This window comes from Oncorhynchus clarkii, chromosome 21 (genome assembly GCF_045791955.1).
Source record: "Oncorhynchus clarkii lewisi isolate Uvic-CL-2024 chromosome 21, UVic_Ocla_1.0, whole genome shotgun sequence".
Taxonomy (NCBI): Eukaryota; Metazoa; Chordata; class Actinopteri; order Salmoniformes; family Salmonidae; genus Oncorhynchus; species Oncorhynchus clarkii.
Window position 1 is genome coordinate 42,841,129 of NC_092167.1, and position 17,736 is coordinate 42,858,864.

The 17,736-nt window shown below is 50.3% G+C and overlaps 1 protein-coding gene across 1 annotated transcript; it reads right to left on the reverse strand.

Annotated features, from left to right (window-relative positions):
• Window positions 1-2,873: 2,873 nt before the first annotated feature.
• LOC139379473 (E3 ubiquitin-protein ligase pellino homolog 1-like) lies at window positions 2,874-16,352 on the reverse strand. The gene is made up of 6 exons (XM_071122290.1): window positions 16,192-16,352; window positions 14,985-15,114; window positions 14,671-14,772; window positions 7,105-7,383; window positions 4,023-4,211; window positions 2,874-3,545 (listed from the first exon to the last, which is right to left on the reverse strand). Exons 1-6 carry the CDS (start codon window positions 16,350-16,352, stop codon window positions 2,943-2,945), a joined length of 1,464 nt encoding a protein of 487 aa, XP_070978391.1. The 3' UTR covers window positions 2,874-2,942.
• Between the last annotated feature and the right edge of the window lie 1,384 nt (window positions 16,353-17,736).

Genomic DNA, 17,736 nt, shown 5'->3' on the forward strand with positions numbered 1-17,736 from the left:
GCTCCATGTAGTAACGTAAAGTTGCAGCCTCTAAAAACTGATGTCCAATGTGTACTGACGAGTTAGTGAACGCTTACTGTCTGCAGAACACGGCTACCAACCAGTCTATAGCATTAATGTCTAGAAGAGCGACGCGAGGGCTGAGAGCAGGTTTAACAGAAAGTATCTGTTTGTAGATGTGATTCTTTAGGGTAGTAGATACAGCAGTCGTCTTAGCACTAACGTTAAGGTGTTGTCTTTTTGGTAGAGCCTTTTACATATGTGGTTTGGCCAAGCCTGCGACGCAAGACTCAACCAGACTTGATTGTGTGCCAGCTCTCATTTCATGCTCATTCAGTTTGGTATGATGAATTTGAGGATCTGGTAGGCCTAAGGAATCGCTGGTAGGACGGGAGGGAACAGTAGTGTGTGGGGTCAGGGTCGGGGACGGTCTGTGTGCGTGACATTCCTGCTCCCTGAGCACAGGTAGGCTTTTCTCTCAAATCTCACAAGTCCTTCTGTGAATGAAACGATTGTTTGCAACTCTCCACAGAGACACTCGGTCACACAGACTCGCTAAATTGGACTTTTCACGCTATAACAGCCCTTTTTGATTGGTTCTGAATGTGCTTTTCCTACCAAGAATTCTTGATATTCTACTGATTTTAATATATTAATTGAAAATATACTGTGGTAATATTGTGTTCGGTCCATCGGCGGATATGAGGGAGGGGTTTGGGAAATGAGGGTGGGACAACACGTGGGGGTGGAGTTAGCGGCTGGTTTTGTTTGGGCTCGTACTCATGAATATGATAATGATGGAACTGCTCAAATCTTTTATTTGTTATTTTTTTCTGTGTAATTTGCACACTTCTTTGTGGCTCTCCCATGGCTTAATAATGGAACACGGGTTCTTTAATAACGAGCGCCATGCAGGTCCCCTCCTGATCCTCACTTTTTTTCTGTTTTTCGCTTGTCTACTTTGGTGCTCTCTGTCTCACTGCTGAGTTTGATCATGATGTTTTTTTTATGTACATATTATAAATATATATATATAATAAAATGAATACAAAAGATCAATGTCAACATGGGTAAACTGTCCCTCATTCCCCTCCTCCCATGTAATGTGTATCAGTACACCAGTGTTGTCAGCTATATGAAGGTCTGTGTTTATACGTACAAGTCAATGTCAACCGTGTGTGTGTCTGCAGGAGGGTACTCGGCTGGAGGTGCCGCAAGAGGTCACTTTCTTCCCTGAATCACCACCGGAGGGCAGGAACAGATCCTGTATCTGCCTGGCAGCCTGCCTATCAGCTCTACTTTGTCCTTGATTTGACACACACACACACACACACATAAACAAATGTTGAGAGTGAAGAAGGCCCAGACAGCTGCTCATCTAATGGTGTACTCTTTTACTCTGCATGAGAGGGAAGTAATGGGTTCAGTATGGAGCTGCTTCAAATAGAATCATTCACAATGAGTATTGCTTGGGAGAAAGAGTATGCTGTGGGCAGGGAAATGACAGCTCTAATATAAAGTACTCTAATATAGTCTTAGGACTGCTGCTGCAGACTGCTCATTGCTGTAGGAAGACCCTCTCAGCAAAAAAACATACCAGCTAATTCCATTCTAGCACTTTTTGGATTACATATTAAACAATGAAGCTACTTTTAGCATGGCAATCTGAAAGTCACTACAATGAAGAATTGCAGTCGTGTGTACTGAAATTTATATTTGGATTTTGAATTCAATTAGGTTTTGTGATACATGCCAAATACATCATTATTTTCAGTCATCTGCCAGACAATGGTCTAGACACGTATCCTTAAGTAGCGGTCAGGCTGAGAATTAGGACATTGTCCAAAATCAGTCCAATGATATATGCACTGATCTGAGAGTGTGATACGGTCATTGAACAGGGCCTGTATTCATAAAGTGTCTGGAGTGCTGAGTGCATTTTAGATCACAGTAAATAAGATTACATGGGGGGGGGGGATCTGAACCAAGATCAGCTCTCCAGGACCCTGACCTATGTGGAATCTCTCATGACTAAACTGACCCATTGTCCTTCCTTCATCTCTCCCTCACTCCCTCCTGTCGTTGTGGCAGGGCGCTGCTGACCTTGAGTGAGTTATTTATAGTGTGGTGACGCCGCAGACAGGGGGCAGGGTACCAGACACTACTCAGTGGGAGACCGAACAGACAGAGAGAGAGAAACAGGGAGGTTCTGTAGGTTGAAATCAAACCTCACTGAATGGGTTTCCTCAAGTGGAGGATGATAACCACTCGTGTCATCAATTAGCTGTTTAGGATGCTGTTGATTGGCTAATGGCCTGGTAGGAAGTCAGCCCTCATGGTGCTTCAGACCCATCCTGATGAATCCGATTTAATTAGTCAATCACCAGGATAGAAACATGTAGCAGATCTAGCTCTAACATTGAGTCAATGAGGAACCAAGTGCTCAAAAAACTCTTGTTTATAGACCTGTAAACACCATCATACACAATGGATGGTTTCATCATTAGATCTGATTCATCTGGATTGACTAAAACTAGTAGTCCGACGACCCATCCACACCGCTCCTGCCAATTCCCATACCCGCTAGTGTTTATTTTCCACACGATTCAGGATGAGTGGTCAGGCAATGAAACCATAGCCAGTTCACCAGTTCAAGTAATCTGATGATGAACCTATTCACGCCTTTTATCTACAATAAGTAATCCAAAAATCACCAAACACTTGTCACGTTTTCATTTCAACACATTTTATTTACATATTCCCCAAATACAACTTAAATACCATTTATGCTTCATCTGCTTCCATCACGTTTACCTCTTCAGTTCAGTCCATCTTCATTTCAACAGTCTTTCCAATGATTATCCCTTCATGTTTCCTTTTAGACTTTTCCATAGTCCACCCTCCCTCCACCCTGCCCTCTATCTCACCCCCCAGGGGCAGGCTTAGTCGACGGGCCCCTGAAAGATGAGTTTGATGTGCCCATGCTCGCCCGTCAGCCAGGTGCCACAGAAGGGGCATGCGGCGTGGAAGGCGTGTGTGCCGTGCGGCAGCGGGATCTGGCTCCAGCCCGCCACTGTCTTTTCCGAACACACGTGGCCACAGGGGCAGAAGGCGTGGGTCGGGGGGCCCGCGTCCAGGTACAGCCCGCCCTCACAGCCCAGCCACAGGGGCACGTAGGGGCCCACGCGCCGGCACATGGGGCACTCCCTTTCCCCGGTGCTCGCCGGAGCCGTCCCTCCAGGGCCCACGTTATGGCCCTTGTCTTTCCGGTAGCCCCAGTTGTGGTAGCCGTGGACGTGACCACAGTTGACATAGACCCAGGGCTGCTTCTTGTCCACAATCTCTCGCCGGGCCAGGCTGGGGAAGGCAAGGGTGTTGAAACCCACAGGGCACTGGGGCCGTGCGGCATTCAGCTCCTGGCGGAGGGTCTCCAGCTGCTTGAGGGTGGGGGTGCGGCGCAGGCCCGACGGGGTGCGCCACAGAAGGGTGGCACCGCACAGGTCGATTAGAGAGCCGTCCTGCAGGGTGTTGGACTCGTTCTCCACCTGGGGAGGAGGGGAGGGGGGATAGGGGGAGGATTAGTAAACAAGCCCAGAAAATACTGTAACTGACAAACCCATAACTATTTGCATATGTTGTTTCCTTTTTCGGTGTTTGGAATTGTATTTCTCTTCCCAACAACCACTTGATGGCACTGTGATCATCCCATAGACATTAAAGCCATGATTCACATACCATCAACAGTCTAATCAAATGATTCACATACCATCAACAATCTAATCAAATGATTCACATACCATCAATTATCTAATAAAATTATTCACATACCATCAAGAGTCACATCAAATGATAATAATACCATCAGGAGTCTAATCAAATGATTCACATACTATCAAAAATCTAATCAAATGATTCACATAACATCAAGAGTCTAATCAATTGATTCCAGTAGTCCTGATAATCAGACAGGTTTGAGGCTTTATTCCCCCCCCCCCCCTTACCACTGATGCCCCCCCTCTCACCAATGTTCCCCTCTGCTGGGCCGAGCGTGTCTCCCGCAGGGCAAAGACGTTCCCACACACCGAGATCTCCCGCCACACGCCCGGCGCCGGCTCAGACACAAACTCCCCCGCCGGGTGCATCACCAGCACGCCATTGGTGGTCAGGCCGTCCATCAAGCCGTCCGACGTCCGCCACTTGGCAGCCCGCTCCTGAGAGACCCACCCCCGCACACAAAGAGACAGACAAAGAGCCAAGGTAAGGGATAGTGATGATAGAGGCAGATAGAGAGATCAAGAGGGGAGGGAGGTAGAGCGAGAAAGAGAGTGGAAGAGAAAAAAAGAAAGAGAGAGAGGGGCTGGGGCAAATTGAGAAAGAGGGGGAGAAAAAAACAGCTAACATTGCTTTTTTGTACTTCTATATTTAGCACAGAGTAGGACTGCTATACTGAGATGCACACACACACAAACATTGCAGGGCATTCAATCCTTCCAGCGGCTGTGTTCTCTGATATTCTGTCAGTGAACATAGAATTCAAAGCAGTCACGACTGCAAGCCATTCAACCAGTAATATTGTATAAGCTTTACAGTAAATCGTCCTTATATTTTTTACAAATCCCCCCTCTCTCTTTCCATCCCTCTCTCTCCACCTCCACACTAGCAGTGTGCCAAGCCGCCTGCCTGACCCCGCTTTCTGCCAAGGACATTGTGTGTGCCAGTTATAGTATAGAGGAGGTTATTCAGCCTGCGTTTCATTGACAGCAGCTAGCAGCTCTTCAGCTATTATCCAGTTCTCTAGCTGTATGTTTAGCATAGCCGTGCACCGACGACATGCTACGAAGCTGAGATGAGTTATTAAAGTCTCTATAGTTGGGTTAGGTTAGTCATCTGAATGTTATGTCACAATTATGTCATGACTTGGTAACATTGTCCTTGTGGGTTGACTTTTTAGTGTCACAAAGTGTGACGTCACACTATAATTGTCATCAACGTCATCATTTTGTGTTAGCTGGAAGGCAGGGCAGGAGGCATGATCAGGTGGGACCATTCTAGCCAATGAAAGGGCAGATACGGGTGTGAACAACAGACACAATGGGCACAAACCTAACCACTATGAAACTTACATTTGATCAAATAAGCCACACGTAGCAAATATGCCATATATTTTTTCTCAACCAAATTCGACACGCTCTCAAATTCCTCGCTTGGTGAGCAAAAAATATATTTAAAAAAATAAAAAGATTTTGGACTCAGCTTTCCCTCTCGCTTCTCTGGCTGTAGTCAGTTAAACCATTTTCAGAATAAACAATACCTTCTTGTGTTATATTCACTAAAACACATAACATGTATCACAACTGCATGTATCATAATTAATAACTGCATTTGGTGTATTAACTATCCTGTCATTGGTCACTGTTGGCACAGGATGCAGTATTCATCCCCAGGACAAACTTTTAAAAAAAAATACCTCCTTCCTTAATCCAATCCAATATGGCCGCCCTTCCTGGCCCTCATAATCAAGTGCTAGTGGAGGTCAGTGGCAGTACAGTGTGTCTGACTATGACTCTGGGGCTGGGGAGTACTGATGAGTACTGCTGGACTCCTGCCTCCAATGTCTTCCACAATGACAATGCCCTCTCTCCCTCTCTCTTTTCCTCCCTCCCCCCACTGGCCTCCCTGTCTCTCCCCTTGCCAACTTTCTGTCTCTCCGTTTACAAATTAATCTTGCAGAACCCCTTCAATAGCTCATTCCATGGTATGGGCGAGAGGAGAGAGGAGGGGGAGAACTGAGTGTCTCTGCCAGGAATGGATCAAAAGCTTATTTTGTCAATGAGTAAGCAAGCAACCCCCCCCACTTCATGACACTGGACCACTGCACTGTGATTTTGTGCCAGTCGATTGTTGTGTTTGCTGATTGGAGCGGTTTTCAGCAAACTCACACTCACACACACACATAGACAGACACAAGTGTTTGCACACACACATAACATGCATTCATATCAATTTAATCACAGCTCCTTGATTCCCACAATTCCCATTTCCCTGCAGTTTGTGTGTGTGTGTGTGTGTGTGTGTGTGTGTGTGTGTGTGTGTGTGTGTGTGTGTGTGTGTGTGTGTGTGTGTGTGTGTGTGTGTGTGTGTGTGTGTGTGTGTGTAGCATCCAACAATGCTGTCATAAATCCAATCCATTAAAAGAGTTGTGGCCCTTAGAGCCTGACAAAGCAAATGCGGCTTGGCCATCCCGGACGTGTGTTTATTGATAATTACCGTTGATAGTACTGTTGATCTTTAAACAAAGTGCAGGCGCGGGCTGTTTCTGTGGCTGGGAGCTGGGCCAACCGTGAGAAGCCCTAAGCACTAAGGCGAAAAAGATGCCCAACACCAGAGGAGTGTGTATGTGTGTTTGCTACGTGTGCTCCCTCTCCGGCCTCTAGGTCACCAGGCTGCTCGTTATGGTACACGCCAATCACCATCGTTACGCGCACCTGTGCGTCATCAGACTCACCTGGAGTCCATCACTTCCCTGATTGGTTCCCTATATATGTCACTCCCTTTGGTTCCTTCCCCAGGCCTTATTGTTTCTGTTTCATGTCTGTGTGCTGTTAGTGGTTCTTGGTTTGTATTATGTTGCATTTAAAACACTCACTCCCTGAACTTGCTTCCCGACTCTCAGCGCACATCGTTACAATGTCAGTGGAGGCTGCTGTGAGAACAGCTCATAATAATGACTGGAACGGAGTGAATGGAATGGTGCATTTGATACAATTCCACTCCAGCCATTACCACGTTCCCATCCTCCCCAATTAAGGTGCCACCAACCTCCTGTGGAGATCAGAGGTGTTTGTGTTTAAGATGGGGACAACAGAGTGCTAATGGGTTTGTCCAGTACAGAAGGCTGTGTATGAATGTATACCTCGACAAAACATTCCCAAGAAGCAGATCACAGGGTGACGATTCACACCGCCACTTACAACTCCTCCACACCACACCACCACTTCCGCCCTGATTCGTCTCCACAGTATATCACACATAACGATGACATCAACGGGGTGTGATGTCGCCCATGCTGTCACTCACACTGTAGTCGTCACCGCGATGACTCACCCCCAGGAAGATGTTTTTGGAGGAGTCGAAGCCAGCGGCGTAGATGCGGGCCGTGTACGGGGCGCTGCGTTCGCACATGATACGGCACGCATAGCGGGATATTGTGCTCTGGACCGACTGCCCTCCTCCTCCGCCCCCCTCGCCCACCGCACCCTGGCCCTGCACCCTGGCCACGCACCCTGGCCCCGCCCCATGGCCCTGCCCCCCACCACCACTGGTGCTGCTGCCTGCCGTGTCCGTCACCACAAAGTCAATCATGTTCTCTGTAGAACGCCCGATCTGTCGAGGGAGATAGAACATAGGAGATAGAACATAAGTGATAGAACATAGGAGATAGAACATAAGTGATAGAACATAAGTGATAGAACATAAGTGATAGAACATAGGCGATAGAACATAAGTGATAGAACATAGGAGATAAAACATAGGAGATAGTTCATAGAATTATACAATAAAGTACAGCAGAATAGAGTGGAGTAGTGTAGAGCAGAGTGGAGTAGAGTGAAGTAGAGTGGAGTAGTGTAGAGTAGTGTGGAGTAGGCTGGAGTAGGGTGGAGTAGAGTGGAGTAGTGTGGAGCAGAGTGGAGCAGAGTGGAGTAGAGTGGAGCAGTGTAGAGTAGAGTGGAGTAGGGTGGAGTAGAGTGGAGTAGTGGGTAGTAGAGTGGAGTAGTGGGTAGTAGAGTGGAGCAGGGTGGAGTAGTGTGTAGTAGAGTGGAGTAGAGTGGAGTGGTGTAGAGCAGTGTGGAGTAGAGTGGAGTAGAGTGGAGGAGTGTGGAGTAGAGTGGAGTAGGGTGGAGTAGAGTGGAGCAGTGTGGAGTAGAGTGGAGTAGAGTGGAGTAGGGTGGAGTAGAGTGGAGTAGTGTGGAGCAGAGTGGAGCAGAGTGGAGTAGAGTGGAGCAGTGTAGAGTAGAGTGGAGTAGGGTGGAGTAGAGTGGAGTAGTGGGTAGTAGGGTGGAGTAAAGTGGAGTAGAGTGGAGCAGAGTGGAGCAGTGTGGAGCAGTGTGGAGTAGAGTGGGGCAGTGTGGAGTAGAGTGGAGTTGGGTGGAGTAGAGTGGAGTAGTGTGGAGTATTGTGTAGTAGGGTAGAGTAGGGTGGAGTAGAGTGGAGTAGTGTGGAGTAGTGTGGAGTAGAGTGGAGAAGTGAGGAGTAGAGTGGAGCAGTGTTGAGTAGAGTGGAGTAGGGTGGAGTAGTGTGTAGTAGGGTGGAGTAGGGTGGAGTAGAGTAGTGTGGAGTAGTGTGGAGTAGAGTGGAGCAGTGTGGAGCAGAGTGGAGCAGTGTGGAGCAGTGTGGAGTAGAGTGGAGCAGTGTGGAGTAGAGTGGAGCAGTGTGGAGTAGAGTGGAGCAGTGTTGAGTAGAGTGGAGCAGGGTGTAGTAGTGTGTAGCAGGATGGAGCAGGGTGGAGCAGGGTGGAGTAGTGTGGAGTAGGGTGGAGCAGTGTGTAGTAGTGTGTAGTAGGGTGGAGCAGGGTGGAGCAGGGTGGAGTAGTGTGGAGTAGGGTGGAGCAGTGTGTAGTAGTGTGTAGTAGGGTGGAGTAGTGTGTAGCAGGATGGAGCAGGGTGGAGCAGGGTGGAGTAGTGTGGAGTAGGGTGGAGTAGAGTGGAGTAGGGTGGAGTAGGGTGGAGTAGGGTGGAGTAGGGTGGAGCAGTGTTGAGTAGGTTGGAGTAGGGTGGAGTGGGGTGGAGTAGGGTGTAGTAGGGTGGAGCAGTGTTGAGTAGGTTGGAGTAGGTTGGAGTAGGGTGGAGTAGGGTGGAGCAGTGTGGAGTAGAGTGGAGTAAGATGGAGTAGTGTGGAGTAGGGTGGAGTAAGATGGAGTAGTGTGTAGCAGGGTGGAGTGGGGCGGAGTAGGGTGGAGTAGGGTGTAGCATTGTGCAGTAGGGTGTAGCATTGTGGAGTAGGGTGGAGTAGTGTGGAGTAGGGTGTAGCCGTGTTGAGTAGGGTGTAGTAGGGTGTAGCAGTGTAGAGTAGAGTGGAGCAGTGTGGAGTAGTGTGGAGTAGTGTGGAGTAGGGTGGAGTGGGGTGGAGCAGTGTGGAGTAGAGTGGAGTAAGATGGAGTAGTGTGGAGTAGGGTGGAGTAAGATGGAGTAGTGTGTAGCAGGGTGGAGTGGGGCGGAGTAGGGTGGAGTAGTGTGGAGTAGGTTGGAGTAGGGTGGAGTAGGGTGGAGCAGTGTGGAGTAGAGTGGAGTAAGATGGAGTAGTGTGGAGTAGGGTGGAGTAAGATGGAGTAGTGTGTAGCAGGGTGGAGTGGGGCGGAGTAGGGTGGAGTAGTGTGGAGTAGTGTGGAGTAGGGTGGAGTGGGGTGGAGTAGGTTGGAGTAGTGTGGAGTAGGGTGGAGTAAGATGGAGTAGTGTGGAGTAGGGTGGAGTAGGGTGGAGTAGTGTGGAGCAGTGTGGAGTAAGATGGAGTGGTGTGGAGTAGGGTGGAGTGGGGTGGAGTAGGTTGGAGTAGGGTGGAGTAGGGTGGAGTAAGATGGAGTAGTGTGGAGTAGGGTGGAGTGGAGTGGAGTAGGGTGTAGCATTGTGCAGTAGGGTGGAGTAGTGTGGAGTAGGGTGTAGCAGGGTGTAGCCGTGTGGAGTAGAGTGGAGTAGGGTGTAGCAGGGTGTAGCAGTGTAGAGTAGAGTGGAGCAGGGTGTAGCAGGGTGTAGCAGTGTAGAGTAGAGTGGAGTAGGGTGTAGTAGGGTGTAGCAGGGTGTAGCAGTGTAGAGTAGAGTGGAGTAGGGTGTAGTAGGGTGTAGCAGTGTGGAGTAGGGTGTAGCCGTGTGGAGTAGGGTGTAGTAGGGTGTAGCCGTGTGGAGTAGGGTGTAGTAGGGTGTAGCCGTGTGGAGTAGGGTGTAGTAGGGTGTAGCCGTGTGTAGCAGGGTGGAGTAGTGTGGAGTAGGGTGGAATAGGTTGGAGTAGGGTGGAGTAGGGTGTAGCAGTGTGGAGTAGTGTGTAGTAGGGTGGAGTAGGGTGTAGCAGTGTGGAGTAGTGTGTAGTAGGGTGTAGTAGGGTGTAGCCGTGTGTAGCAGGGTGGAGTAGTGTGGAGTAGGGTGGAATAGGTTGGAGTAGGGTGTAGTAGGGTGTAGCCGTGTGGAGTAGGGTGTAGTAGGGTGTAGCCGTGTGGAGTAGGGTGGAGTAAGATGGAGTAGTTTGTAGCAGTATGGAGTAGGTTGGAGTAGGGTGGAGTAGGGTGGAGTAGGGAGGAGTAGGGAGGTGTAGGGATGAGTAGGGTGGAGTAGGGAGGAGTAGGGTGGTTAGGGAGGAGTAGGGTGGTGTAGGGAGGAGTAGGGTGGTATAGGGAGGAGTAGGGTGGTATAGGGAGGAGTAGGGAGGAGTAGGGAGGAGTAGGGTGGAGTAGGGAAGTGTAGGGTGGAGCAGGGTGGTTAGGGAGGAGTAGGGAGGAGTAGGGTGGAGTAGGGTGGAGTAGGGTGGAGTAGTGTGGAGTAGAGTGGAGTAAGATGGAGTAGTGTGGAGTAGGGTGGAGTAAGATGGAGTAGTGTGTAGCAGGGTGGAGTGGGGCGGAGTAGGGTGGAGTAGGGTGTAGCATTGTGCAGTAGGGTGTAGCATTGTGGAGTAGGGTGTAGCCGTGTGGAGTAGGGTGTAGTAGGGTGTAGCAGTGTAGAGTAGAGTGGAGCAGTGTGGAGTAGTGTGGAGTAGTGTGGAGTAGGGTGGAGTGGGGTGGAGTAGGTTGGAGTAGGGTGGAGTAGGGTGGAGCAGTGTGGAGTAGAGTGGAGTCAGATGGAGTAGTGTGTAGCAGGGTGGAGTGGGGCGGAGTAGGGTGGAGGAGTGTGGAGTAGTGTGGAGTAGGGTGGAGTGGGGTGGAGTAGGTTGGAGTAGTGTGGAGTAGGGTGGAGTAAGATGGAGTAGTGTGGAGTAGGGTGGAGTAGGGTGGAGTAGGGTGGAGCAGTGTGGAGCAGTGTGGAGTAAGATGGAGTAGTGTGGAGTAGGGTGGAGTAGTGTGGAGTAGGGTGTAGCAGGGTGTAGCAGTGTGGAGTAGAGTGGAGTAGGGTGTAGCAGGGTGTAGCAGTGTAGAGTAGAGTGGAGTAGGGTGTAGCAGGGTGTAGCAGTGTAGAGTAGAGTGGAGTAGGGTGTAGTAGGGTGTAGCAGGGTGTAGCAGTGTAGAGTAGAGTGGAGTAGGGTGTAGTAGGGTGTAGCAGTGTGGAGTAGGGTGTAGCCGTGTGGAGTAGGGTGTAGTAGGGTGTAGCCGTGTGGAGTAGGGTGTAGTAGGGTGTAGCCGTGTTGAGTAGGGTGTAGTAGGGTGTAGCCGTGTGGAGTAGGGTGTAGTAGGGTGTAGCCGTGTGTAGCAGGGTGGAGTAGTGTGGAGTAGGTTGGAGTAGGGTGGAGTAGGGTGGAATAGGTTGGAGTAGGGTGGAGTAGTGTGGAGTAGGGTGGAATAGGTTGGAGTAGGGTGGAGTAGGGTGTAGCCGTGTGGAGTAGGGTGTAGTAGGGTGTAGCCGTGTGGAGTAGGGTGTAGTAGGGTGTAGCCGTGTGTAGCAGGGTGGAGTAGTGTGGAGTAGGGTGGAATAGGTTGGAGTAGGGTGTAGTAGGGTGTAGCCGTGTGGAGTAGGGTGGAGTAGGGTGTAGCAGTGTGGAGTAGGGTGTAGTAGGGTGTAGCCGTGTGGAGTAGGGTGGAGTAGGGTGTAGCAGGGTGGAGTAAGATGGAGTAGTTTGTAGCAGTATGGAGTAGGTTGGAGTAGGGTGGAGTAGGGTGGAGTAGGGAGGAGTAGGGAGGTGTAGGGTGGTTAGGGAGGAGTAGGGAGGAGTAGGGTGGTGTAGGGAGGAGTAGGGTGGTATAGGGAGGAGTAGGGTGGTATAGGGAGGAGTAGGGAGGAGTAGGGAGGAGTAGGGAGGAGTAGGGTGGAGTAGAGAGGAGTAGGGAGGTTAGGGAGAAGTAGGGAGGAGTAGGGGGGTGTAGGGAGGAGTAGGGTGGAGTAGAGAGGAGTAGGGAGGTGTAGGGAGGAGTAGGGTGGTGTAGGGTGGAGCAGGGTGGTTAGGGAGGAGTATGGAGGTATAGGGAGGAGTAGGGTGGTTAGGGAGGAGTAGGGAGGAGTAGGGTGGTGTAGGGAGGAGTAGGGTGGTGTAGGGAGGAGTAGGGTGGAGTAGGGTGGAGTAGGGAGGTGTAGGGTCATGAATAGAATAAAATGTATATGAATGGGGAGGAGTAGGGTGGAGTAGGGAGGAGTAGGGAGGCGTAGGGAGGAGTAGGGTGGTGTAGGGAGGAGTAGGGTGGTATAGGGAGGAGTAGGGTGGTGTAGGGTGGAGCAGGGTGATTAGGGAGGAGTAGGGTGGTGTAGGGAGGAGTAGGGAGGCGTAGGGAGGAGTAGGGTGGTATAGGGAGGAGTAGGGTGGTGTAGGGAGGAGTAAGGTGTAGTAGGGAGGTGTAGGGTCATGAATAGAATAAAATGCATATGAGTGAAAAAATGTCATTAGGGAGGAGGGAGGAGTAGGGTGGAGTAGGGTCTAGTAGGGAGGAGTAGGGATGAGTAGGGAGGTGTAGGGAGGAGTAGGGTGGTTAGGGAGGAGTAGGGAGGAGTAGGGAGGAGTAGGGAGGTGTAGGGTGGAGTAGGGTGGTGTAGGGTCATGAATAGAATAAAATGTATATGAGTGAAAAAATGTCATTAGGGAGGAGGGAGGAGTAGGGTGGAGTAGGGTGGAGTAGGGAGGAGTAGGGTGGTGTAGGGAGGAGGGAGGAGTAGGGAGGAGTAGGGTGGAGTAGGGAGGAGTAGGGAGGAGTAGGGTGGTATAGGGAGGAGAAGGGTGGTGTAGGGAGGAGTAAGGTGGTGTAGGGTGGAGCAGGGTGATTAGGGAGGAGTAGGGTGGTGTAGGGATGAGTAGGGAGGTGTAGGGAGGAGTAGGGAGGAGTAGGGTGGAGTAGGGTGGAGTAGGGTGGAGTAGGGTGGTTAGGGAGGAGTAGGGAGGAGTAGGGAGGAGTAGGGTGGTGTAGGGATGAGTAGGGAGGTGTAGGGAGGAGTAGGGTTGTTAGGGAGGAGTAGGGAGGAGTAGGGTGGAGTAGGGTGGAGTAGGGTGGTTAGGGAGGAGTAGGGAGGAGTAGGGAGGAGTAGGGAGGAGTATGGTGGAGTAGGGTGGAGTAGGGTGGTTAGGGAGGAGTAGGGAGAGTAGGGTGGAGTAGGGAGGAGTAGGGAGGAGTAGGGAGGAGTAGGGTGGTGTAGGGATGAGTAGGGAGGTGTAGGGAGGAGTAGGGTGGTTAGGGAGGAGTAGGGAGGAGTAGGGTGGAGTAGGGTGGAGTAGGGTGGTGTAGGGAGGAGTAGGGTGGTTAGGGAGGAGTAGGGAGGAGTAGGGAGGAGTAGGGTGGTGTAGGGAGGAGTAGGGTGGAGTAGGGTCTAGTAGGGAGGAGTAGGGTGGTGTAGGGAGGAGTAGGGTGGAGTAGGGTCTAGTAGGGAGGAGTAGGGTGGTTAGGGAGGAGTAGGGAGGAGTAGGGTGGAGTAGGGTCTAGTAGGGAGGAGTAGGGTGGAGTAGGGTCTAGTAGGGAGGAGTAGGGTGGTGTAGGGAGGAGTAGGGAGGAGTAGGGTGGAGTAGGGAGGTGTAGGGTCATGAATAGAATAAAATGTATATGAGTGAAAAAATGTCATTAGGGAGGAGGGAGGAGTAGGGTGGAGTAGGGTCTAGTAGGGAGGAGTAGGGTGGAGTAGGGTCTAGTAGGGAGGAGTAGGGTGGTGTAGGGAGGAGTAGGGAGGAGTAGGGTGGAGTAGGGAGGTGTAGGGTCACGAATAGAATAAAATGTATATGAGTGGAAATATGTCATTAGGGAGGAGGGAGGTACAAAGACCCAATTCCATTTCAATCCCACATATTGTCTGGGGCACAGTGGACAAATGCCCACAACATTTCATTAAACAAGCCTGTCCCAAGCCCAATTTCTCTTCAAAAAGTTCAATTTCCTATCAGCTCCCTGCCAGGCTGCCAGGAGATAAAATGTCAGCCTCATCACAGCCCCTGGTTGGAGAGAGAGCTGACAGAGGAACAGATGGGCTCACTGCAGCCTTGGAGCATTCCAGCCCTGCAGCCTGCAGCCTCTCGAATCCATTCAGTCTGCAGGAGTTGGGACTCCGCATTCATCACAGGGATGAGAGATAGATAGCGGATGGGAGGAGGGGAGAGAGAAAGGAGGGGAGGACAGGAGAGGAGAGGGGAGAGAAAGGAGGGGAGGACAGGAGAGGAAAGGGGAGAGAAAGGAGGGGAGGACAGGAGAGGAGCAGACACCACCACAGTCTTCTCCTGACTCTGCATTTCTAACAATCCCTATGGCATCTGCCAACAAATGGCATTTTCCATAAACTGTGACATCTGCTCACAGTGAGTGTGTAGGTAGACTGGTCCCAGATCAGTTTGTGCCGTACAGCCAACTCCTACGGCCGTTGTTATGCTATAAAGTACAAACTGAACTAGGACCAGGCTAGCTTGTAGGCAAGAACAGGGGAGTCTGCAATAAAGGCTGTGACTGTGTTGATCCCAAATGGCAACACATAGGGAATAGGGTGTGTCATACTCTGTTGTGAGTTTCTAGGTCCTTGTTTTGAGGAAGCGTTGGGGCTCTGGCTGAGTTGGCATGTCATGTTAAAGATGACTCACCTGAAACATATCTGTGTTGCTGTCATGGGTGTATTCTACAATGACCGAGTGACTCCTGGACAAGGTGTAGGAGATGCTGTGCTGGCTTTTGTTGCTGAGAGCCTGTCGATGCAGAACACACACATACACAGGAACCAGGTCATATAGCCAGCTACTTAGGAAAGGGCATTCCTGTTTGGAAATGTTTTAGTACCACACATGGTAAGAGTTAATAAACATAGTCCTTTATATGTACAACTCATTCCTGCAGTAAACATTTTATAGACAGGGTTTAATACCGTGGAAGACTGTATAATTATAATGTGACCTCTCACCTTTGACACCAGAGGGGTAGAGACATTGTGGATGACATCAGGTTTGACCCCGTTGGCTTTGGGTCTCTTGTAGAGGGCCAGGCGACTTCTCCTCCGTCCCTTGTCCCCATTGGCCAAGGAACCATTGTGCCTGAGTACAGTATGGGTCATTATAGAAAACATATAGTAGACTCTAGACTACTGCTGAGGTATTAAAACATGTGACAGTCTTCTCACTGGGCACATACGTCATTTTCAACTTTTAGTGTTGATTTACATCTGGTTGAGTTGTCAACTAATGTGAATTATACGTGAAATCAACCAAAACAATGACCACGTCATTGGATTTAGTTTAAAAGTTGGGTGAACACCATCACATAGATTTTTGGGTTGTTGAATTGACGTGAAAACAATGTTGATTCAACCAGTTTTTGGCCAGTGGGTTTAGTTTTGCTGCGAATTATCCCTTTAAACCTGGACCAAATGTACTGAATCTCAATCCATAATCCTTGGGTTCTAAAGGGAATATTCCTAATTTAGGTTAGTCTGAGTAAATTCTATTAGCTGTCTATGTCATGATTGGATAGGGATCACAAAATGTCTGACGCACCAGTGCGCCAAAGTAACACAATAAAAAAATCCATCAATTTAAACTGGAGATATGTCGGTGATATTCCTCATCTACAGCGGTACGACCCCCACAAGACCCGTCGCTGTGCCAACTTCTGTTTGTTTTGTCCCAACAAATTTTGGCCTACAAACAAAATGTGGCCCCACTGTGGAAAGGGGACATTCTCATGAACACGATAGTGGTGGATCTCTCTCTCTCTCGTTGAGGGTTTCATTTTCCTATTCTGCCCCATGGCTCCGTATTTTATTGACATCTTTGTAAAGTAGGTAGGATGAATAGTGTTTTCAACCATGTTTTAAGGTACACACAAGTCTATTGTACACACAACCACTCAGACTTGAAACCCCATAAAAAATAGGCTTTCTTAGGGCATGCTGTTTGTCAAACAGTCTGGAATGGGATGAATGGTATGGCAAATGGACCAACTGTTGTACATATCAACCACTAATGAAGACACATGAGCAAACACACACACATACACACACACACACACACACAACGTCACAGCCACACACGTACACACATGCACTCACAATCACAACCTTCACCACCACACATCTTCACCACACACATCAGAGGGACAGGTAGATAACCCACCCTAGAACCATGAGCTCCCCATACTTGATGGGCTCCTTGTCCCCGGTGAAGAGTCCGTCGTGGGGCGTGGAACATGAACCCGGGGGGCTCTTGTTGCAGGACGGGCGCAGCTCCAGAGAGGGTGGGGGACACAGGGCCTCTGAGCTACCCTCCAAAACCATGCCCACCGGCCACAACGTGGGCTCACAGCTGGGAGAGAGAGAAGGGGGAGAGAGAGAAGTGAGGTGAGAGAGAAGGGGGGAGAGAGAGAAGGGGGAGAGAGAGAAGGGGAGAGAGAGAAGGGGGGAGAGAGAGAAGGGGGAGAGAGAAGTGAGGCGAGAGAGAAGGGGGGCGAGAGAGAAGGGGGAAAGAGAGAAGGGGAGAGAGAGAAGGGGAGAGAGAAGGAGGAGAGAGAGAAGGGGAGCGAAATAGAAGGGGGAGAGAGAAGGGAGAGAGAGAGAAGGGGAGAGAGAGGGAAGGGGCAGAGAGAGAAGGGGGAGAGAGAGAAGGGGGAGAGAGAGAAGGGGAAAGAGAGAAGGGGAGAGAGCGGGAAGGGGCAGAGAGAGAAGGGGGAGAGAGAGAAGGGGAGAGAGAGGGAAGGGGCAGAGAGAGAAGGGGGAGAGAGAGAAGGGGGGAGAGAGAGAAGTGGAGAGAGAGAAGGGGGAGCGAGAGAGAGAAGGGGATAGAGAGAAGGGGGAGAGAGAAGGGGGAGAGAGAGAAGGGGGAGAGAGAGAAGTGGAGAGAGAGAAGGGGGAGTGAGAGAGAAGGGGGAGAGAGAGAAGGGGGATAGAGAAGGTGGAAAAGAGAGAAGGGGGGAGAGAGAGAAGTGGAGTGAGAGAAGGGGAGAGAGAGAGAAGGGGGAGAGAGAGAAGGGGGGAGAGAGAGAAGGGGGAGAGAGAAGGGGGAGAGAGAGAAGTGGAGAAAGAGAAGTGGAGAGAGAGAAGGGGAGAGAGAAGGGGAGAGAGAGAGAAGGGGGAGAGAGAGACGGGGGAGAGAGAGAAGGGGGAGAGAGAAGGGGAGAGAGAGAGAAGGGGGAGAGAGAGACGGGGGAGAGAGAGAAGGGGGAGAGAGAGACGGGGGAGAGAGAGAAGGGGGAGAGAGAAGGGGAGAGAGAGAGAAGGGGGAGAGAGAGACCGGGAGAGAGAGAAGGGGGAGAGAGAAGGGGGAGAGAGAGAGAAGTGGAGAGAGAGAAGGGGAGAGAGAGAGAAGGGGAGAGAGAGAGAAGGGGGGAGAGAGAGAAAGAAATGGAGAGAGAGAGAGAAGCAAGACAATCAGTGAAGTGAGAATGATACAACTGTAGACCATCACTGATGTATCATCACAGTATCAAACAGGGTCTTCCCTCCCTCCCTCATCCACCTGTCAGGTGTCCTTTGAATGGGACAATGTCATGAAAGGTCTCTAATCATTTCAAATTACTGGCATGAGGGGGGATGTCAGTTAGTCCTAATGCAAAGGAGCCTCTCAGCATGACAGCTTGTCAAGTCAGGAAAACAACTCAGTTCCTCTTGGCATCCTTTTGTGTTGGTTAATTACTGGCTCAAGCCCCCTACACCTAAAAGCTAA